The 24689-nt window shown below is 36.2% G+C and overlaps 3 protein-coding genes across 14 annotated transcripts; 1 reads left to right on the forward strand and 2 right to left on the reverse strand.

Moving 5' to 3' along the window:
* Positions 1-693: 693 nt before the first annotated feature.
* On the reverse strand, positions 694-1509 carry LOC142632392 (uncharacterized). The gene has a single exon (XM_075806812.1). It carries the CDS (start codon positions 1507-1509, stop codon positions 694-696), a length of 816 nt encoding a protein of 271 aa, XP_075662927.1.
* Positions 1510-2712: 1203 nt separating this feature from the next.
* On the reverse strand, positions 2713-4341 carry LOC142632394 (uncharacterized). The gene is made up of 3 exons (XM_075806813.1): positions 4180-4341; positions 3154-3384; positions 2713-3045 (listed from the first exon to the last, which is right to left on the reverse strand). The coding sequence occupies exons 1-3, from the start codon at positions 4339-4341 to the stop codon at positions 2713-2715; spliced, it is 726 nt and encodes a 241-aa protein (XP_075662928.1).
* Positions 4342-10548: 6207 nt separating this feature from the next.
* LOC142631915 (uncharacterized) lies at positions 10549-24137 on the forward strand. 12 transcript variants are annotated; one of them, XM_075806269.1, is made up of 12 exons: positions 10549-10745; positions 11640-11830; positions 11919-11979; positions 12319-12367; positions 13316-13370; positions 13452-13539; positions 14229-14347; positions 16850-16975; positions 17861-17954; positions 22684-22838; positions 23700-23773; positions 23910-24137. In XM_075806269.1, exons 1-11 carry the CDS (start codon positions 10577-10579, stop codon positions 23757-23759), a joined length of 1167 nt encoding a protein of 388 aa, XP_075662384.1. In that variant the 5' UTR covers positions 10549-10576; the 3' UTR covers positions 23760-23773; positions 23910-24137. The 12 variants fall into 12 exon arrangements, 7 of the variants coding, with proteins under 7 accessions (XP_075662384.1, XP_075662381.1, XP_075662382.1 ...); XM_075806266.1 differs by lacking the exon at positions 17861-17954 and adding an exon at positions 21753-21912 and having other exon boundaries at positions 23700-23796; XM_075806267.1 differs by lacking the exon at positions 17861-17954 and adding an exon at positions 21753-21912.
* The last annotated feature ends 552 nt before the right edge of the window (positions 24138-24689 follow it).

The raw sequence follows: 24689 nt of genomic DNA on the forward strand, positions 1-24689 counted from the left end.
TGCCCATCTTCACACTGGCTACTTATCTTCTTTCCTCAACAGTATCTAAACTATCGCATAGCATGCCATGATTGCCCTCAATACTATACTGGTCAGATCTCAAGGTAGGGAAGCCTGACTCCAACGGGATTACCGCCTCCATCCCATATGTCGTTGAAAAGGGTGTCTCGCCAGTGGATCTTCGGGGAGTAGTGCGATAAGACCACAATACATGAGGAAACTCCTCTACCCATCTTCCTTTAGCGTCATCTAATCGCTTCTTTAACCCTGCCAAAATGACTTTGTTAGTAGCCTCTGCTTGACCATTTCTTTGAGGGTAAGCCGGTGTTGAGTACCCATTCCTTATTCCCAGATCCCCACAATACCTACGAAAAGCCTTGCTGTCAAACTGAAGTCCATTATCAGAGATCAGAGTATGCGGGACTCCAAAGCGAGTAATAATATTCTTCCAAATAAACCTTTTAGCATCTGTGTCCCTAATGTTAGCTAGTGGTTCGGCTTCTACCCACTTAGTAAAGTAATCTGTGCCAACAAGGAGCCATTTCTATTACCAGTCGCCCAAGGAAAAGGTCCGACGATATCCAAGCCCCACTTAGCAAACGGCCATGGACTAGATAATGGATTTAAGACTCCCCCTGGTTGATGAATGTTTGGTGCAAACCTTTGACATTGACCATACTTCTTTGCATACTCCTAGGAAGCTTTCTGCATATTTGGCCACCAATACCCTTGAGTCATGGCCCTGTGGGCTAACGATCTTCCCCCAGTATGACTTCCACATATTCCCTCATGCAATTCTTCCAATAGGGGCTCAACAGCTTCAAGATGTACGCAGAGCAGATATGGCCCAGAGTTAGAAAGTTTGTACAACTTATGCTCCTCGGAAAGCCAATAACGGAGAGCACTTCTCCGTACCTTCTTTGCTTCCCCTTTGTCCTCGGGTAACATACCATGTTTTAAGAAGGCCACAATCGGATCCATCCAACTCGGGCCCACGTGAATGCTGTGAATCCCAACTGTCGGGGCGCCAGCAAGGCTGGAACTCATCAAATCCTCCACCATTATCGTCCGCGGTAGCTTCGATCCCAAGGATGTGGCTAGCATGGCCAATGAATCAACATGAGCATTCTGCCCTCTTAGAATTTGTCTCACTTTGAAATTTTTAAACATGCCTAACACCCCTTTGACTCTGTTAAGATATTTTTTCATCCTTTCATCTCTTGCCTCAAATTCTCCATTAACTTGTCCAACAATTAATCTAGAATCACAATGGAACTCGACCGTTTCACCTCCCAAATGCGTAACCATTTGAGCACTTGCCAGAAGAGCTTCATACTCGGCCTCATTATTAGTGGCTACAAACCCCAGCCGTAATGACTTTTCCATGACTAACTTCTCAGGGGTGATCAACACAATTCCAATCCTTGCCCCTTTTCGGTTAGATGCCCCATCCGTATAAACTTCCCAAAGGAGAACGCTCCCAGGCCCAATGGACATCACAACTAGCATGTCATCTTCCTACTTAACTCCACCCTCTGTAAATCCTGCCACGAAATCGGCAAGAACCTGTCCTTTGATAGCTGTCCGGGGCATATACTTAACATCATAGGCTCCAAGCCTCGTTCCTCACTTAGCCACACGACCAGTGTAATCCGACTTCCTCATGAGAGCCTATAAAGGCAATTGAGTAAGTACAACTACCGTATAGGCTTGAAAATAATGGGGAAGCTTCCTTGTTGCATGCACGATGGCTAGCATAGCCTTTTCCAAGGGTAAGTACCGTTTCTCTGTCTCTTGTAAAGATTTACTAATGTAATACACCGGCTTTTGAATTCCATCATCATTCCGTACTAGGACAAGACTTACAGCATAATCCGTAATTGCCAAATAGGCATACAACATCTCTTCCTTCTCTGGCCTTGATAATATTGGTGGATTCGCCAAATATTGCTTCAAATCCTCAAAAGCCAAGTCACACTCATCCTTCCATTGAAAATCTCTCCATTTATGCAAAATGTGATGAAAAGGTCGACACCTGTTCGCAGATTGCGAAATAAAACGATTCAATGCCGCTGCCATACCAGTCAGCCTTTGCACCTCCTTAGGATTCCGAGGAGGATACAACCCCAAGATAGCCCTAATTTGGTCAGGATTAATTTCAATTCCCAAATGCGTTATCATATACCCAAGAAATTTTCGCGAACTTACTCCAAAAGAACACTTGGAAGCATTCAAGCGCAATTTATACCTCCTAAGGACCATGAAGGTTTCTTCCAAGTCCATCAAATGGTCTCCTACTCTCTTGCTTTTAATTACCATGTCATCAATATACGCTTCCATGTTACGCCCCAATTGCAATTCAAACATTCTAGTCACCATTCTTTGATAAGTGGAGCCTACATTCTTGAGACCAAAAGGCATTACTCGATAATGATAATTGGCATTAGGAGCATGAAAAGCTGTTTTCTCCTGGTCACTTAATGACAAAGGTATCTGATGATAACCCTAAAAAGCATCTAGGAAACTCATCCGAGGATGCCCAACAGTTGCATCCACCAGTTGATCAATTCTCGGAATAGGGAAAGGGTCCTTTGGACATACCTTATTCAGATCAGTGAAATCGACACAAACTCTCCACTTCCCGTTCTTCTTTTTAACCACAACGGTATTAGCAAGCCATTCAGGGTAAAAGATTTCCTTAATTTCCCCAGCTTACTTTAACTTTTTGACCTCCTCTTTTACAGCCTTGGCATGCTCTTGAGACGCACGCCGAGGAGGCTGTTTGCGGGGCACTGCGTCGGGACTAACATTCAACTGATGACAAATAAAATCTGGATCAATCCCCGGGACATCATATGTCGTCCAGGCAAAAACATCAATGTTATCCTTCAAGAATTGAACTAATTCCCCCTTTTCCAACGCGGGCAATTGGGATCCCACCTGGAAATATCTCTCCTTATCCTCCCCTATAAATACCTTGTCCAGCTCTTCAGCGAAATCTCCATCCACATCGACACCCAACCCCCGAGCAGATTTCTTTAATTGCTATAAAGTTTTCTGAGTTGCCCCTATTTCTAAATTTTCACCTGTTCTAACACTTATAGACATCAGACACTGCCTGGCTACTGATTGACTGCCATGTAACACTCCCACCCTTCCCCGGATGGGATATTTCACCTTTACGTGCAAAGTTGATGAAATTGCCTCCATTGCATGGAGCCAGGGCCTAGCCAATATAGCCATGTAAGGTGAATACGCCCTGACTACTATAAAGTTAACCTGGACCTCTACGTCCTCAACCTGTACAGGCAGCCTAATCATCCCCTGAGGAATCACCGGCTTCCCATCAAAGCCTACTAGTGGTGAATCATACTTCTCCAAATCCTCGTCTTTCAAATTTAAACCATTAAACAAGTCTAGATACATAATTTCTGCACCACTTCTATCATCTACCAAGACTCATTTCACGTCATATCCCCCGATCCGAATAGTTACTACCAAAGCATCGTCGTGGGGTTGGTATGTTCCTTCCTTATCTTCCTCAGAAAAACCCAACACTGGAGTGGCCGAGAACCTCATCCTTTTAGCCAACTAATTGCTCCCGTCCATGGTCTCACTCCCAAAACCACTATGCACGGACATAACCCGAGAAGGCTCCTCGGCTCCTTTTCTCAGTTGTTCCAAAATGACGTTAATGGTGCCTAACGCTGGCCGAGGAGTATTTCCGCGATACATTCTCGTACCCTGATGCCCAAATTGCCCGTCCGGCCGAGACAAAAAATGATTGAGCTTTCCCGCCCTGGCCAATTGGTTCAAATGGTCACGCAACATCCTACACTCTTCTATGGTATGTCCCTTGTCTTGATGATAATGACAATGAAGACTTTGGTTTCTCAAGGATGCATCTCCACTCATTTTATTAGGTAGTCTAAAATATGGTTCTTTTTGTATTTTCTCCAATATTTGATGTATGGGTTCCTTGAATAGTGAATTAACCAAAGAGGTCCCAACTGGCAATGGATGACTTGGGAAATCTTGCCTAGGACGATTGCCTTGATACCTTATTCCTCGAAGATCGTTCTTCCCTGGAAATAGCTTTGCTTTTCCTTTGCTTTGAATGTGATCCTCCTCGACTTGCTTATACTTGTCTATACAGTCCATAAGCTAGCACATATCTACAGCTGCTTTCATTATCAAAGACTTCCTCAATCCGTGCTCAGCAGGGAGCCCCACCTTAAAAGTCCTCACAGCCACATCTTCAACATCTCCGTTAATTTCATTATACGTTTCCCAATACCGATCTGAATAAGTTTTGAGCGTTTCTCCTTCTCTCATTGCCATAGATAGTAATGCATCCAAAGCTTAGGGACCTTACTACATGTTATGAACCGAGCCCCGAATGCCCTTGTCAACTCTTCAAAGGTCTTTAGGGAACCTTCCTCCAAAGCATCAAATCATCGCATGACCACTGGCCCCAAACTGGAAGGAAAGACTTTACACATCAACGCTTCATTATTCGAATAAACTGTCATCTTTTGATTAAAATGGCTAACGTGTTCTACAGGATTAGTCTTGCCATTATAAATGGTAAATATAGGTTGAGAAAACCTGTGGGGGAGCTTTGCCTTATTTATCCGAGCCATGAAAGGGGATTTAGAGATTTGCCTCAAGGCTTTACCCATTGCATCATTCCCCGCACCTTGATATGACCAATCCCCACCTCGCGTCTCCTCCCCCCTCTTTGCCCTGCCACCAGAAGAAGTAACCAAACGGGACTCACTAGGAAGAGACTTAGATGCCTGACGATCATCTCCTCCTCGTCTTTCCTCAGAGCTATCACTGGACGAGTAAGATGGGCTCCTCCTACCACGTTTCCTACGGTCTAGGCGTTTGCGCAAATAATCTATTTTTGATTGCATTTGCTGCAACACATCATCGCGAGACATTTGACCCTCAGTCTGTGATCATTGTCCAGCCACTCGATCATTATGATACGACTCTACCACTACACTTGGGGTATGTTGCTTTCCATCTCTGCGTTGCATGTTTATAGTTTGGTTCCCCCTTTGCGAACCTACTGATTCTTCCCTTTCCTGATTCGCCTTCGCCATTTACCTTCAAACTAGAACGTCACACTTTATTATTCCCACAGACGGCGCCAATTTGTAAGGACCAAAAATCATACACAAGCCCAAAAGTGTTAAAGCTTAATAAATCAAGGCCCAAAACAATGAATTTGTAGAGAAGGAACCAACAACAAAGTTAATGGCGCTGTGATTATATGCCCTAATCCCCTAATTTTTCGTGACCTTTTGTTTCCCCTTTTCCTCTGCTTCCACCTCTCTTATTTATAATCTTTGCCCTTGTTATCCCAGCCATTCATTTCCCATCTAATCAACCTCATTTACTGACACTAGTCCATTCCCTTGTAGTCGGTAATGAAGAAAAGCTCTTGTTCTGTGCTTTGTACTGTTCAGGTCACCTCCACATTAATGCAACGGATAAAGCTGGTACTCCCTATTCAATGCGGCCAGAAAGCTTGGTGCAGAACATTCAATGCAGCATTCACAGTTACCTTTCCTCGACCCCGATATTTGCAATATCTCTAATACATCACCAATTTACCTTTCATGCTTTCTCGGACCATCCCACTTCATCTCCAGGCTCTTGACTTTTACCCTCTTCTATTCCTTATACTTCACAATTAATCCTCGGGTCTTCGGGTCTTTTTCTTAAGTCTTTGGGTCCTCGGGTCCTCAAAATATTCTATATTTAAACCCTTAGAATCTTGGTATATTATAATTTCTTTAAATGGTAAAATATATAGTTCCATATAAAAACACTAAATTTCTACTAATAACTACAATGATTTTCAAATTTTATATTTAGACAAAAATATAAAAAAGATTATATTATATTAAACTTTATAGTGCATTGCATGTGTTACAAACCAGTAAATTCAGAATGTCATATTCATAACCTCCTTTGGAAGTAGGCAAAAACTATGATGCACTTTCGTAGCCTATCTAGTATCCACCCCCCAATACCTCAATACATAACGAGATTTAGAACATGTAAGTGTCCCTTTTATCTCGAAATATGATTTTCTCTATTTTACTTGAAATTAAGAATGATTGGAATTATATTTTTTAAATTTGACTATTCTATTTTTTTTGAGTTTGCAAATTTGACTATTCTAAATAAAGTGAAATTGCATACACCTTTAGATTTGTAATATTTAATTTAAATTATGAAGTTGATGTACAAAATAGTGATTCTAGAATGATAGAAGGAAATTGCTATTACGTTACTAAATACACACACACACACACACACATATATATATATATATGGGCAAACTTATGTACATTTCCTAAGTTGATGCATCTTTTTTATGTTCTCTAATTGAATTAAAAATATGGTTGTATGTATTAACAAATACAACAAAAACTATATTATATTTTTTAAAGATAATTAATTAAATTCAACTGTAGTTTATTGATCAATACAATCAAATGATTAAATTTAATTAAAGACCTTAAAATAGAACAACTAAGTAATTGTACATAAGATTTAGCTCATATATATATATATAATCCCAAGAACATGCTGATAGAATTCTTTTAGCACTAGGAAAATAAATAAGTTTTGAGTAACATTCTGTGACAGGGAAGTGATGCATGGGTGCTATTGGACTACATAGGGAGCCTGCTAAGTGTGTTGATTTTGCTAATGCTAGTACCAATTTGTAATCCATGGTCATCCATGAGTTCATATCGAGTGAGCTTCAACGACAATGACGCATTGCAGTGTCCCGAATCGAGCCCTAATGTGCAGCACTTAAGAGTTGTTGAACTTGGCAATAGTGTTGAAGGCAGAGGCAGAGATGTAGAGGTAAGCGTAGGCGAAGGTGATGGAGAAGGCAAAGGCAGAGGCGGAGGCGGAGGTGGAGATGATGGGGGACATGGAGGAGATGGAGGAGAAGGCTTAGATATTGTAGAAAGTGGAGGTGGAGATATAAATTGGATAAACTCTTCCATATCCAAACTAATAAAGATGTCCATCATGGTCACAGTCCAAACAACTACTGCTAGCATTGGCTCCCGTTCATGTGGCCAACATTCTAGGATCTTCCTAGATTGTATTTTGGTCAATGATTTAGTGGGTTACCTTTGTTGCATGTGATTGCTATCTTGTTAACCTATAAGAAGCCGCGGGTTGCAGAAATTCTTGGATGGATTGGATCTACTGTTGTTGCCTTTGGGTTTGTACTACTAACAACTATGTTCTTCGTCGAGTCTCGTGTTTGCTAAAAAAATAAGGTGTGAGTATGTTCGTAAGCCTCTGATAATGAACAAATGTATGCATTATTGATAAGTACTAGTCGATATCCTGCGTGATATTCAAATATGGTATAAGTTCATTTGAAAATATTTTAGAAGAAATATAATATTTATTAATAGTTATTATTTTGGAAATTAGTTTCAGTTAATTTACATTTCATGATGTCATTAAAAAGAGAACAAAATGTAATCTTTTAAGATTAATGTAATTAAAAACATAAACGTATTGCTTGAGTGAAATGACAAATGTTTCAATTCCACTAATTTAAACACATAATAACATTAATTAATTTTGAATTTTTTTTATTCCATGTGATTAACTTTCCTTTTCATTTTATTGGATTTTGTTTTAATTGTTATCAAAGCAACTCAACGTGAGTCATAATTTTACATTTCTAAACCAATTATTTCTTAAATATATTTTAGAAAAATTAATCATTTATAGGTGTTTTAAGTAAATTTTTCTTACGTAGATAGTTATTAAACTACCTATCCATTAATTCATGAGAATAAATGCTTTTCTCCATTAATAAACTTTTGAGATTCTTCTACTATTGGTTTTTATATATATATATATAAATAAAAGGGTTTTCTTTATTAAATGGGATCCATAACACAGGCATATTCCTTTACCATAGCAAATATTTTATATATTTTGTGTTGAGAAACGAAGAGGATGTTTGGTTTAGTTAAAAATCTAACTTAGAACTCAGTTTTCATCGTCCAATTCTCAAAATACGTGGCTCCACCTCAAAACTCATTGTTTAGTTCATTTTTTGTTCTCAATTTCCATAACTTATTACTCAAAAACTAAAATATTGTGGTATTGTTGTAAATATTTGCACTTATGTGGGACCTGCGGTCATGTTGTGTCTGCATCAAATTAGAATAACTCACACCCTCCCAACGACTCTCTTTCCCCTTTTCTTCATTCTCATTACTATCTACTATACTCCACAATCCAAACCCTCAACCCATACCAGCGAATATACCCATTTCATTTGTTTTTCGTTTCCTCCTCTCATTCCTCAACATTCATTGTTTCCTTTGCATCCGAAGCTCTACAGCTGCCTGTGGATTTCGGTGAGCAGTTTCAGCTAAAACCCAGCATCTTCAACCAAAACCCAACTGATGTATTTGGTTAGGCCTAGTATTTTGATTATTTGCTTGAGTTATGGTGTTATGTAGTGTTTATGTGTTTATGTGTTTGTTTGTCTTTTTTTTTTTTTGGCTGATAATACTAATTTGTAGTTTGTTATAGCTAGTTTCTATTTCTTAACTTATTTTAGATTTTGAACTTAAAACTTAGAACTTGGAAAACATTTTTCATATGTTTCCATAGTTATTTTGGTATTTGGTTTAGTTGGTTGCTAATTAAACATTTACTGAAATTTTTTGGATTATATATATTGCTTTATAAAAAAGGTCTCACGCTTGTGATTATTGACTCGACCCACTTAAACCCGCAAAACTCACGGCGTGGTGCGTTAGTTGTGGCATAGCATTTTTGTGTAGCATACGACTTGAACCAAACAACTTTTGGACCCACAAGTGTAACCTAGTTCGAGACTCCTACCAATGCACCACGCCCTAGGAGGCTAGATATTATGTATCATGTCAAGACTTAAGTATATTTGTTTTGTTACTATAGACATAGTGATGTATGATATACAAATTACATTATATTGATACATTCTTTTTAAATGAACAAATTCATAATTTATGTAATTAATCAAGGTACAAAGTTACTGCTAATGAATTTCGCAAGATTCACGATTTTGCTTACCTCTCATGATATTGTAACAAAAGATCTCCAAAAATGTTCGATGAATAAAAAAGAAAAAAGAAATATCAATTGTTGTATAGAATATGGATGGAAAGCTTGTATATCTACAACATTTCGGCTTCAACGCTAGATTCCGATATAACTAGACATGGCAAAACGGGTCAGAATTTTCTTACCCAACCCGACCCAAAAAATACTCGACCCGAACTCGATTTTTTGACCCGAAGCAAAAATAGGTTGACCCATAATCCGACCCGTGTTTTTTATGGGTCAACGCAACCCGACCCAAGCCCAAACCATTTTTTAAAACGATTTTTTTTGGTAAAAAAATTAAGACAATTTTGGTTTAATTATTTGTTGTGAGTTTTAAGGAAATAATTGAGACATTTACATAACTGCATGTATATTAATTGAAAGATAAGTGGTTGAGCATTCTGTAATGAGTAAAGATTTTTAGATATCAAATAACAAAGTACATGCCAAGATAATTTAGTTACAGTAGAGTTAAAAACATAGATTTAAAATTGTAAACATGTGTGAGAAACATTCACAAGTGTGAAAATAGTGAAGTCAAAGTATCAAATTAGAATAAATTATGAATACTTAAATCTATTTTTTAACAATTTATGTCCAAAATAAATGACTTTTCAAAATAAATTATGATATTTTCTAGAGTGTGTGTTGCTTAACAATGATATGATATTCATAAAAGAGACCATCTATAAATAAGTAAACAATCTAACTTTAATGTATATCCTAAATTGAAATAAAGTAACAACAAAAATTGATAATAGATTATAAAATTAACTTTCAAGATTATAAATTTCTTATACATTTTTATTCTTTGTCAAATGAGTAAGTCATTTGCAATTTTGTTTTATATTTTGGGATGTTGATATTGTGTATAAATAAAACTTGTGTATTTGTTTTACTTATCTTTGTGTTATTTTGTTTTAGATAGCAATATTAGGATTTGTATAATTTTAAAATTATTGAATAAGTATTGATAAGTTTAACTGAGTTCATTCTTGATATAAGTGGTGAATTCAAAGTAATGCATTATACATCAAGTAATTGGTTGCATGACTTCCCAAATGGCTAATACATATTCTTTTCTTTATAAAAAAAAAAAAAGAAAGAAAAAAGAAAAAAAATCATGTAAAAAATACGGATCAACCTAACCTGACTCGCAACCCAATTAACCCGAACCCATTTTTAACCCCTTAAAATGACCCATTTGACCCAATCTAAACCTGAGCAGACCGTTTTGCCATGTCCAGATATAACTAATAATTTTATTAATATTATATTTTATAGAAATATTATATTCACAATTTTTATCTTAAATTAATTGATTTTTATAAATAAATAAAAAAATACATCACGTAATTTTCAAAAACTTACCTCAAATATTATTTTTCTTTCAAAAAGATACGATTACCACCACATGGCAACAACGACGGTATCTCCGGTTAGTCTGAAAGACTGTATGGAAGAGGTGGTGAAGTACACTTTGGAGTCTCACATAAACCAAACCCTAGAATTCGATCTAGCCCTCTCCAAATCCTTCTGCTCCGACCTCCTCAAACTCGATCCCAACACCTCCACTACGACCGGTAACGATTTGATAAATTCATCACTTTTTCTTCTTCCTCTTCTTTAATATACGGTTCGTTTTCTTGCTTATTATAATTTTGGGCAAATTGTGAATCCAAACATGTTCAAGAAGAGAGTCAAGTTAGTTAATTGGTTAGTTGTAAAGATTGCGAGACTTATTAGGCCAAGACATGTCGGACACGCTGGGACACTTCTGCTATGTGTCACTGTGTCCGTGTCAGTGTTTGTGAACTTGTGTCTATGCTTCATAGGTTGTTAGTTGGTTATTTAATTAATAAAGATTTGCAAGATTAATACTTGTAGTCCACAGCATTTCAACATTGAAGAAATAAGATGCTGCAATTTTCTCACATTCTTCTTAAAAATTTTTCTTTCTCAATTTCTTCTTCTTGGAGGGTGACTATCTCGAATTAAGTTAATTCTCGTTCTTTTATCTTAGAAACTAACGTGTTCATTACATTATAGTTATACCTCCTTAGGTATGGCAATTTAACATAATATTTAAAATATTTTTAGACACGTTTTTCCAAAAAAGAAAAAATTTGAGTTTTAATCTTAACAATATAGGCAAAGTGTTTATTACCAATAGATAAAGCAATATTGCTCGGCTTTGAATTTTTTTTTTTTTTTTTGGCAAGTTATACACTCACCTAGGCTTCACCTTTATCTGTACTTAGCCTGGAAAAGGGAGGAGGGTTGCGGTAAATTGAAAAATAACGTAAAATTTAGTCACTTTATCATAGATGAATCGAATTTCTACATATACACCTTAAGTCGTGCCAACCTTGGCTACTTTGTTGAGGATTAATAATTGACCACAAATTCTTGAGGATTAATCTGTTTTATTACATCCAAGGAGTGTTAACTCTTTATGGTTCAAACTCCTTATGCAGAATCTTTTGAAGGAGTCCCTCCATATCCCTTATGCAAGCATCTGGCATCAGCTTTATTAGAATCAATCAATTCTAAAGCCTTTTGTAGGAAATATAGCGATTTGAACTTTATCCCTGAAGGAAGCTCCTCAAAGCAGGAAGAAAATGAATGGCAGAAGCTGGTTTTGGATAAGGGATCGGAAATTGTGAATGTAAGTTTTAAGTTTTTAACTGAGGGTGTCATTCAATGCCAAATTGTCCTTGTGTAATATTAATCTAACAGATGTTTTCTTTCATCAGATTTTGAAGTCTATTGTCCATGAACTTCATGTTCAGGAGCCTTTCTTTTCGCAGCTAAAAGGTATCGATGCGTTTCTGCTATGAATCTCCATGTTTATTGTCTGAACATAACTGGATCAGATTTCTTTGTCATAACTAGAGAATTTATCAATTCCTTGTCATAACTATGAATCTCATCATTGCCATTGAGCTCTAGCTCAAAAAGCACCTCCTCCCCTTGTAAGAGCAAGGTGGAGGGTGAGGTTGTGGGTCCAAGACTCACCAAATGCATGTGTATCTTACCAATAAAAAAGAAAAAATAAACTATGAATCTCAGAACTTTCTACTCCAAATCTCTTGATTAGATATTGCCAATCTTGTTTGAAGTGAATCCTATCTGGTAATTTGACATTGTCTCTAGATGGCAAGAAAATAATTGAAGGAAGGTGTGCCATTGGTGACTACAATAGGTATGAAGAATTCCACTTTTATGCATAAATCAGTAGGAATCAGTTGGTAAATTCTTTTTGATGTACTTTCTCTCTCTCTCTCTCTCTCTTTTTTTGTTTGACATATAATTCTTTATTTTCATACTTTTTAATGAGAACAAGTACGAATGGGTTTTTGTGCCTACTGTGGACACTAGATGCTAGCACCAAAATGCAATGTTATGTATGTAGGAGGTGTAATTTTTTTTTTCTGTTGGTTTTGTCACTGATTCTAAATTAATCAAGAGGTTAGAGTGTCAAAAACATATAATTGGAGCCATGTTATACTCCTCAGCCTAAGAAATTTCCCTAAGAACACTTTCATTTGAACTGACAAGGTTCTTCTCAATTTTAAGTGGAATGAAGATAGTCCATTTCACTGTTCATAATTTATTTGTTGTATCTAAATGGTATACATGATGGCACTAGAAGACATCTTTAGATTTGTTATGTTTAAAATCTGATCCATGAAATCAATTCATTTGAGATATAGAGGATCCTATTCTCATTTTCATTTAATCAGATTTGATCAACTTTTGCTTAAAACATATTATGTAACTTATGCACGCATAAGAGTATAAGACAAGGTCACTTGAGCTAATTTCTCACCCCAAAAGTAGACAGAATATATCCATTAAGGTAAGTATGCGTTTGGCCAGCTTATTTGCAGGTGAGACAAAAGGTGAATTTAAGCAAATAAGCTAGCTTATCATATAGTTTGATTATCCAAAATAAGTTTGAATTATAGATATATTAAATTCTTCCAGGATCCTGATAATCTTTTCTAGTTCCATTTTATACTTTCTGTACAGCAATTTTTCCAAAGTTGAATGATTGTTATCTTATTGGGCTTTCTATATGTTTGGTAATTTTACTTCACTGTTTCTTTTATGATTGATTTGCATTAAATTTTAACTTTTATGGTCACAGAATTGGTTCAGGAACTTTGATCCGTTTCAACAAATGTGTGGTGTTTGAAGTTCAGGTGCCGATCCTGTTTTTTCAATTAATTTGTACTTCCCTATTTCCACTTAGCCCTGCTCTTTGTAACTTTATAAATTTGCAGGATGCCCACCGGTATGCTTCATTCTCTGAAATGTTGGGGGCAGAGAGTCTTGCCAAGGTCCTTCCTGGAGTTGAAACCATTGAAGAAGGTAAGAAACTAAGAACTGCTAGTTTTATTGAGTTTCACTTCCTGTATGGTGATAAAGTTTATCCATCTAGGCAAAAAAAGTTACTTGCTCTGGTAAATAGCTGGAAATAATTTTGTGCTTGCAGCAGAAGATATTCTGGTAGCAATTTTAAGAATCAGAATTTCGTTGTGCATAATAGTAATAGGAACAGTGACAGTAATAATAATAGAAGTTACAATAATAATAGACCCAATGGAAGCAGAGGTCACTAGTTAGAATCTCCTCCTCCTTCTGTTGGCCAAAACTTATAAGAGTAATAATAACAATAACAGATGCTGTGGGAATAAATCAACCCATGAGAAAGTTATCTCTTAAAGCTGATAATGAGAAATAGGGGCTGCATTCATTCAAATTTGCCTTCCAATGAACTCTCCATGTCCTCTGGAACAATCTGTTAATACCATGGGAAGGGTTGTAGTAACCATATGAAAGGACTACTAGGTTTTAGGGAGATTTAGATAGTAATGTCAGAAAAAACTTAAAATTATTTGTTTTCTGCTTTGTGTTAAGTATTTTTTCTGCTTTGTGGTTGCTTTGACATAATCAATTGAGAGGTTCACCTAATAAAATTTATCTATGAATTTGATTTGTGACTAAAGTTATTTCTACCTGTACTAGTTCATGAGTAATATAGGCATGCAGTTTTCCAGGTATACAAATCTACAGGAATTTCTACACAGAAGAGAAAGAAAAGACAAATGGCGTTCTCGCAATCCATGTTTTGAAAGTGGATGTTCAGCCTTATGCTTGTCTGGCATCCCTACTCTCTGTAAGTGCTTAGTTGCTGCTCTGTTATGACTTGCATATCCAATTGCATGAATAGAATGACTTCATATCTTTTTACAGAGAACGTTCTCCTAATTTCTTAGGTATGATTGTGACCTAGCTTTCATCATGCTGTTGGAGCGTTTGATACGTCAGCCAGAGATAAGGGATATAATAAATAATAGGATAGAAAGTATAACTCATATTTTTTTAGGGTAAACATGTACTCTGCTGTCCTAAGATATATGTCTTAGTTTCTTTATTGGAAGGACCCAAAATAAGTATCCACTTTTCAAAGTAGAAATACTTTGACATTTTCTCTTACCACTCTTCACCTTTTTAAAGAAGCAAACAAGATTCTCATAAAAACTTGTACTAATCTCTAATATAGGGTGAATGGCATTTTATGAAGACTTGAACTTTTTACTTTTCGTTAATCATGTCTTTAGAACCAAGACACTTTTTTGGGGACACGAAGAGTGTAAGTCATGCTACATGCTAATGGTGTTGCAGTGGAGAAATTATAGTTAAAATTTGTAATTTCTGTAATTATTAATTTCTTTTGTAGTCTTTGTAAACAATAAATTAAAAAGGATTATGGAATGTAAAGAGATGACCTGAATCTGTTTGTAATCAGAATCAGTTATTGAAATATTGCTATTGTCCTGCTTTATTTGGAAGTATGTAGCATGAATTTTGTAACCTTCATCTTGGAGCATCCAACTCTAAACCTTAAGCTTTTTATTTTTTATTTTTTTGATAAGTAACCCTAAACCTTAAGCTATTAAATGAAGAAGCCCAACTAAATACATAAAACCATATCAAGTCTCAAACACAATCATGGAAAGTCCTAACAGGCTTGATGACCCAACCAGAACCCAACCAGATATATATCTGGTTCTGGTTAGAAATATATATCGCTCTATATATATTATAAAATTAGTGGTAACCTTGAAATGGTACTGGTACCAAAATATACCATTCCAATGGACAAACTGGAACTGTCACTGGAATGTATTTGTTAATCAGAAACAACAAACAATAGACTTCTACATCCTAGACAAACAAAAGGGGGGTATAAGCCCGTGAAAGTTATTTTCCAATGCCCAATTATTGAACCCGTGAGCTATAGAATTACACTCCCTTGCCACCCAGTCAAACAAAACAATTCTTCCCACCTAATGCTGAAACCAAATCCCTTATGTTTTGAATTACTGAACTGATCTCACAAGCTGCCTCTGAGGATTGCTTCTTAGCATCTTGCACTGCCACTCGGGCATTGCTTTCAATTGTTACTCTATCAGCTCCTGTTCTTTTACTAATATGAATTGCATTCCTGATTGCCAATGCCTCAGAAAGCATTGGTGAACTATAGTTCACTTTAAAGGACCATGCTGCAGCAAAATACCCTCTTCATTCCTCAGCACAGCTGCAGCAAAGGCTTTACAATATCCCAACACAGCTTCTACATTCAATTTTAGCCAGTGTTTTTGAAGTGGAATCCACTCATAAGTTTTCCTCTCTATATGGAGAGTTTTACTCAGACTCCAGCATACTACAGCTGTTAATCCTAGATATCTCACATTTAACAATTTCAATGGGATCTGCAACTTTTTAATTAAACCATGTCATTCCTTGTTTTCCAGAAGGCCCCAAGAGTTACAGCAGCCATCACAAACCATTCTTTCTTACACACTTCATCCCACCCACATCTCCCTAGAGTGCTATCGACAACTTAACAAATTCCCCAATTGTATCTGCTCCCAATGCGCCAATCCTGCAACTCCACAGGATTCCAAACCATACTGCCCTTGCAAATACACAATTCTTAAATAAGTGCAAGGCAGTTTCAGCAATTGTGTTGAAACCTGTAATCATGAAGCATTATTAAGATGTTAATTTACTTTTTGTTGCTTGCCATGAATTATCACATAAAATGTGGACCATGAATTGAATTTTTGAATAACACAGTGAAAAGGTTTGTGACCATGCTGGTGGCTCTTAGTTTTAAATACTTTTCTAACATTGAGGTCACATTACTATCATTTGGCTCCTTTTTGGTTAATGGAACTAAATTTTCACAAATAAAAAAATTATGCTATGTGTATTAAACTTACTGATTTAGTGATATGTATATGGCAACCATTTTCTTGGTTAAGATGGTTTCACTAGCTTTTTGCTTTTTTTATTGCCTTCTTTATATGTATATGTCCGAAAGATGCATGTTCTAGGGATTGTAATTTAGCACTCTTGATTGCTCCTTTGATGCCATTCACTTCTTGTAATCAATAATAAGATTATTACTCCCAAGTACCTGTTCACCGGTATGCATAGTTAAATACATGCATATGCGCGTCCATATTATGCCTCTTTTTCCTGAGCGCATCTTCACTTAGTTCTCCAATGTCTTGATGTAGGGACTAGTTTTTTCAATGACTGCTGCATGCGTTATGTCACATAAAGTTTGCAATTTTATGTGAACCTGACTGTTATATGATTTGTCCAGGTATTGAGTTATGGGGGTGTTCAAGGCCTTCTTGGTCTGACACATACCACAGGGACTATTCCAAATGCACTTCCCCCACCAAGATCAACTTTGTTATCATCATTTACCCTTCCATATAAGCCGAATGTAAGATGATGACTTTTAATTAATTGCTTGTCTTTTGCACTGCATGCAGAAGAATTATTTATGCCTTGTTAGGAATCACTTTCTCTGTTAGACATTTTGGAACTGCTTAGCTTAACCTTTTAACATCTAAGCCATCAAGTCAAATGAAGAAAAGTCAGATTTTTTTTTTTTTGGGTGAAGAAGCCACCTCTCTGCAGCTATGCAGTTAAGCTATAAAAGAGGACCAATCTTATCTGTAAGGGACGATAAGAATCTCTGCCTTGTCTGCACCACACATGTGGTACCTATGCTGTGGAGCTAGGGTCAATCATCTATAGGTTTCATTTTGAAATATCATAACAAAATAGTTTAAATTGAAGATTATAAGCATTGGTGATCTAGCTCTTAAACAAGACCCATTAATGGGTGGGATCCCATAACCCTGAAATCTCTATCTCTCTCTCTCCCCCCCCCCCCCCCTCAGGGTATGTAACTTGAGTTTTAATAAATGATTTTTGAAAGTACAGTCACCAGCATTTAACTCTTGAAAACCTAATGGCTTCTAAGGGAAGCTCAGGAAGTACAAAACTTGAAACAGCTTATCTAATTGCAGAATCTGTAGACAATTTGTAAGCATTACAGCAGTAGGAAGTTGGAATTTTAATAGAAGTGCATAATAAGTAAGATTCATCTCCCGTACATCATTTCTTAAAGAATACCCTGGATGGATTTAGTGATACTTTTGTGAAAACTATACACATGCTTTGTTTATCAAACGGTTGAGAAAACTTATATTTTCACAGCCTCATAGTTGTATTTCTTGCTCATCTTTATTCTGAGAGGCTTGACAGACTAGTTTATGAAAATTATATATGGCTGAATTGTAAATTTTCTCATTGGCTTGAGGTTGAAGGTTGTACCTTGACTCATGGAGCTAGGGCGCTGGCAAAACATGCTAATAGGAGTACAAGTAAATATTGGGGTACTTTAAAAGGAAGCGGTGAGGACCTATTTGAATTTGAGCTTGGGAGATTAATTTCTTTTTGTTTTTTCACTTACTGTGGTTTTTTGTATGCACAAGTTTGTATCCAGAAATTTTAAATGCTGTCAAATGTATTTAACTATCTCACTTTAAGGCATAGAGATTTGCTCACGGTTGTATTGCGTCTTTTGGTTCCTCATGCATCTAGTAGAATAGGAACTATCAAATATAACTTTTTTGTCAGGCCTTTGGAAACATTGTTCAGATTATTAATCATTAGTATTTTCTTGGAATGTGGCTTAAGTCAGTCATGTTCTGACTTAAGCCAATGAACTCTGGCTCAATTGACACTTTCTCCCCTTGTAACAATAAGATGGAGGGTGAGGTCGTGGGTTCAAGACCCACCAAGTGCATGTGTAACTTACCAATAATAAAAATTCTTTGTTCTGATTTAATGTTTAGCTAGTTCAAAATTCTGCTTTAGAGAGTCTGCCTCTGTGCCATTGAAAAAAGATTGCATGTATTGGGATGAAAGGAATCAGAGAACTTTATATATATATATATACACACACACACACACACACATATTTGATCAGTAAGAAAGTAAAATTTTCATTAATAAAATGAAAACAAATTCACAGTAGACAGCAAGCATACTATGGAACAAACAAACATAGAAAGAAAAGGAAAAGAGGATTTAAAAGATAGAGAAACTATCTATCAAGGACAACAGATCTGTAGAATAATCAGGGGAAAGGGAATGAACTTTTTATAGATGTAAGGGCACAAAATTTAGCGGCCCGAACCCACTTAGAATAGTGAAGTTTGTACCACCTCACAAGGCCCAAACTAATAGATATTTGTTAAGAGAGAGTAGATGAAAACAAGTTGAGCTTAGTCCGAAGATTCAAACACGAAGGGAATGAACTGAAGTTCAAGTCAAATATATTGAAGGTTCTTTACAAGCTCGCCTGAGGACGATGTTTTTATGCTAAGATATACACTATCCTTGTCCTTTCTCTCTGTCACTGTTCTTGTTCTAATCTCTTTTCCTTGATTTTTTCGGGATCCCTTCATCTGATAAAGCTGTTACCAGTCATTTAATGCAGGGGCAGCAGATGAGCTTTCACAGGAAACTTCTTTCAACTACCTTGACTCTCTCTCAGCGCCATTCTCTCCATTCGGACTTCTAGGCAGTATTTTCTCTTCCCATCCTATCCTCGGGTGAACCCACTCCTCGGGCTTAAAGGGCTTCCATTTGAAGAATAGATGATGGTCACGGCAGTTCTATTCTTCCTTAGTCTTCAGATCCCCACAATAGACATTAGAGCTAGATTTTATTACAATAGAAAGCTTGCCCCCCCAGATTAATGGATATTGGAGATACTTCACACCATCTTACTTTAATGAATAGTATTGCAAAAAAATTTACAAGACATGTGGCTACATACTTGCCAAAATGGGAAAGAAGAAATGAAGAGATAAAAAAAAGAAAAAAAAAAAAAAAGTGGATATGCACTCCAGTACTTAATTTCTTACCCAAAAAAAGAAACGAAAAGAAAAGAAAAAAGAGCTTTATTATATGGTCAATTTTCTTTTGGACATTTTATGCTAACAAGAAAAAGTATGACAGTCTATGTCCAAGCTAGAAGCCTTTTTGTTTGTATTTGACATTAAATAAAGGTAAAGGCTTATTGGAGAACATTGGATATTTTCTCCAAAAGCATAGGCAGACTGCCTACTCTTAGGAATGCTTTATTATTTTATGAACTATTGCCAGGGTCTACATACTAATGTCTCCAAGAAAATGTCACCTTGAGAAACTTAAAAGTGTTTTTTTTTGCTCAAAGTAGTTTGATGTGGCAGGCACAAATAAATATTTATTTTAATTTATTTTTTAAATGGAAGTCAATTGTATTTTTGGTGTCTTATTAGCTGATTATGTGTATTAGTATTTTATTAATTTCCTAGAGTCAAGTTTATTTTTTTAATTTAATAATTGGGATTTTCCAAGACAATTAGAATTAGGGTTTCCAAAGTCAACTAGAATTAGGTTTAGTTTTAGTAGTCTATATGAGCACAGTATTATATTCCTATGAAGACAAATTACAGTTTGATTAAATAATAAAGTTTCTCTCGTAATTTTTTCAATGATCTAGGGCTAACTTTTTTTTTTTTTTTTTGATAGGTAATAAAACTTTTATTCGAAAAAATTGAGCAATCTAGGGCTAACTCTAGCCATCCCAGGTGTTAACTTGTAAAGTTTTGTTCTCTTTTTCTTGGTGTTGACTCCAAGCAAGCTTAGGTGCTAACTTCTAGGTTATCTTTACTTTATTTTTCACTTTTATTGTTGCATTGTTTTGGTTTTGTCCTATGTCAAATAGTTGAAGAATTTATTAAGTGTATAGGAATAACTGGAGCTTTGAAGGTTCTGAGAGAACTTGCTGTATCTTAAACTTTTTTTCTTTCAAACTTTGTTGGATTAGATGTCAGTAATGCGTAGCTATTCTCTATGTTCATTTTTTGATTTGATAGATCTTTGTAATTTGCGTGCTTGATTGCATAAGGTTATTTGGGATTTTCTTATGGTTTTAATTCTTCTAAGATTTGCATCATTCTTCTAGAGAATGGACACAAATATAAATAAATAAATAAATGAATACACACATGTAGAAATCTGTATGTGTGAATACGACGTACACACGCACAAACAAATTTTTCTTTCACTGTCTGTTTTGGGCCTTTTGGCTTGGCCCCAGCTGATTTGAGGTTGGAATGGTGGATCTCCATTATTTGCTTATCGTTTACTAAAATTTCATGATTTTGACATTGTTATGGGGAAACACAAATTTTCTTATATACAAGACTACAACTTGTAGATAAGAATTTGAGAATGGATAAATAAAGACTGATTTAAGGGCATCATCACTATGACATTAGCATTATGAGGAACAGCCATCACCATCAGTAGTAGGCCGCTTCTGGCACCATCATATATACTAAAGTCATCATCACCAGCAGCTTTGTACCATGACAGTGTCACCACAGCCACCCACCTGTTGTTATTACTAGTGCAAGGCCTCACCACCATCACTACCAATTTGTTACTGCTGCTTTTCTGCAGTCAAGACCTTACATAATCATTTATGAACTCACTGTTGCCATTATGATATGCAGTAAAAAGTGACAACCCCAAGGAAAAAAAAAGAAAAAAGAAAAAAAGAACAAAGAAAATTATTAACTGCCACTTCATAATGATATTGTCAAATTAGCACTCACCATCCACTCTCCACCTCCTCTGATGGCCTATCCTTAAAAAAATAAACTAGGACTATGATGATTTATCAACTATGATCACACATGTATCCAGTAGCTATCCCTGCTCTTTAAAGAGAAAGTGACGAATAAGTTGCCAGAAGAATCTCTGTTACCACCCTGCTACCATAAGCCATAAAATCACTGCTTCCACTGACCATTTTGCCATCAAAAGGTTGCCTGATGCTACACTTCCACTTTCTATCACTTTTCATACCCATCCATCATCAACAAGTACAGACTTCAGAGACTTCAACTTAGTCACCATATTTCTCTATTACAAATTTCTGCTTGAAATTATTTGTACCAACATATCCAAAATAGTGAGGTCTACGGAATTTCGCATCTGAGGTCCTCGTCTTATGATAGGTAATCTTAGACTGGTTTCAAACCTATGAATGAAAGACAACTCATGTTAAGAGTCGTAAGGTGTTCTCCGCCAATCTATGTTTATGGTTATAGGCACTATTTTGGTCATGTAATAACATATTTATGCTGCAGATGCCATTGAGCTCTGGCTCAAATGTTTCTTTCTCCCCTCTTAAGAATGGTGTCGAGCTTGAGGTTGTGGGTTCAAGATCCATTGGGTGCATGTGTAATTTAAAAGGAAAAACATATTTGTTTGCAGCTTGTGCCTACCAGATGTCAATCCACATTTTAGGTAGGCTAACATATTCTCATTGGCTAGAGTGCATTTGATGATTTGTACATAGGGAAGGTTGCCATTAGACATCTGGTTTATATTCTGAATAGGATTTTGTGTAGTTTGTGATTGTATTTTTAATGATGAGTGGATGGAGGGTATCAGGCGATATAGGATCTTTAGTTTTACATTCCAGTTTGTAGATCAGATTCAGAAGATCCATGCATCTTTCTTTAGATATCAATACAAGTGAGAGAGGAAAATCTAAGATCATTCAAAAAATGATACTTGATTTGATTAGCAATTTATTTTGTAATCCAATTTGCAATAAAATGTTTATAGTAATTGATTAGTCAAAATTGCTGAGTTTAATGCATTACAAGTTATTATAGTTGTAGGATTCTTTGAAAATGAGTACAACTAATTTTGTTCATTGAAGGCAATGAGCTCTAGCTTTTTTAATTTTTAGGTAAAAGTTACACATGCACCCAATGGGTCTTGTATCCACTACCTCACTCTCCATCCCATTATTATGGGAGGAGGAAGTGCTAGTTGAGCTATAGCTCATTGGTGAGCTAAAATGGCACCTCATTTTCTTGTAAGAGTAAGGTGGAGGGTGAGGTCATGGGTTTCAAACCCATCAGGTGCATGTGTACCTTACCATTAAAAAAAAAAATTATTTGTTCATAGAACTATAATTAACATACAACATGGCTTATATCTTTCTCTTATATTTCTAATATTCTTGACTGGCCATTGTTTTCCTCCTATTCATTGTGATGTCTCCAGATTATGATAAAAATAGGCTTGCAATGGCTGTCGTCTGTCACATAATTGAACATTGTGGCTGGTTGAATGTGCATATTGTCCCACCACATGGTGCTGTCTTTGAAATAAGGGTTGCTGATGGATATGGGGCACGGTGGTCTAAAGATGGTTGCAAGGTATCTATTTAACATTATATGCATATATTACTCTAGTCTTAAGTTCAATGGCTTTCATCACTGATGAGCATACAAGCTAATAAGACAAATAAGACATGGACTGATTAGGACAAGAATGGATTCTCCTTTATGGTATTGTAATAGAAGAGTTCAGTCCAGTTTCCTGGGCTTTCTTCCTTCTTGACCACATGGAGGAGATGTGGATTTGAGCCTGCCTGTCAGCCCATTAATTCTTCAGTGCTGGCTGAGCTAGGTAAGGCACTTTTAAGCCTTTCACCAATCATGGACTTTCATCTAGTAAGTCATGGTACTATGTTCCCCAATCATTACTAATAGAATAGGCAGGCAATTTGAGAGCAGTAGAATAGAAGGCTAACTCTGCATTAAGTGCTTTGCTGCTTCTCACCATACACCACCTAGGTGATAACTAACTGGTGTTGAAATAGTTAAATGAGTGGGCAGGGTCAGGCTCAACTAACACCTGGAGTGGATTAAGGCTGCAGCATTAACCTTATTACTTCTCTTCTTTTTGAACCGAAGTTTGAATTGTGTGTCTTGGGCTTAAAAATGTTGCATGTGCGAATATGTACGTGTTTTATATGTTCTCTTTGGGTTTTATCATATAAAATATAAGCATCATTGAATTATTACTATTATTATTATTATTTATGGAAGCACCATTGAATTAAATGGCATAGAATGTATCCGGGTGCCACCTGGAGAAAAGGTGCCAAAACTAATTTTTCAAGACTCTCTAAGATATTTTTTATCTAACAACAGGTAAAACTTAAGCATATTAAATGGTCTTTGTCTAAACATTTTAATAATGCTATGCTTCCCTGATTCCCTCTGTCATTTCAGTTTATTGGATTTCTAGAGCCATACATGGAAGATGGTCACTTAAAGGGATGGAAGCACTAACGTTGTTTGGGAAGGTGAACTTGCTTAATTTTGATAGGTGTGTCAAACAATTGTTTTACTCATTCAATCTTTCTCATGACAAGATCTTGTTACAGTAATACACGAATTTGACCTCTTATCTTTTTCCCAATGCACTTGTGCTCTTGTCAGCCCCCATTATTACAGACAGGGAGAAAGTGACTGGCTTTGATAATGAATATTGGATCTCATGTCTGAGATGTGTTCACAATACATTGTAAGAATCCCGGATGCAAACAGCAATCTCTCTTGTATGAATCATGGTGTCAACTCTAAAAATCCTACTAATATAATTTCCTATCTCTCTCACCTTTTTAACATTTGATTTTGGATGCTGTCATTGGTCTTCATGCCATATCATCCACTGTTGTTTACCATATCATATATCAGTCCTTGGTCATTATCACTTGGCCGTTTTTTTCTCTGGTAAAGACGACATTATCTTTCACTGTCTCCTCTTTCTGTCTTCTTTCTTCTTTCTTATATTTATTTATTTTTGGGGGTCAATACAACTCACACGCCTGTATGGGATTGAACCCGTGACCTCACCCTCCACCTCTTATCAATGGGACAGGAGGTGCCATTTAGTCGTAAGACTGTTGGCCTTTTCTGTCTTAATTATTATCAACTTACAGAAGTGCACTTAGTTAATTTTACTTTTAAAAAAAAGTGTTCTTAATTGCTTATAATTCCATTTAATTGTTTCCATGTTCTAGAGAATGTACCCTTTAGTCACCTTACACCACTAAAACACATCTCTACTTTCTATGCGGTTAAATTCCATTGGCAACAATCCCCTAACTTGTTTTCATGTACTCTACAAGGTACAGTATAACGGGAGTTACTTTAGATACCATTGTTATCGTGCATCTCAAGCCAATTTACTTTCAAGCCTTTTATGATAAACATGGC

This window comes from Castanea sativa, chromosome 4 (assembly GCF_040712315.1).
Source record: "Castanea sativa cultivar Marrone di Chiusa Pesio chromosome 4, ASM4071231v1".
NCBI lineage: Eukaryota > Viridiplantae > Streptophyta > Magnoliopsida > Fagales > Fagaceae > Castanea > Castanea sativa.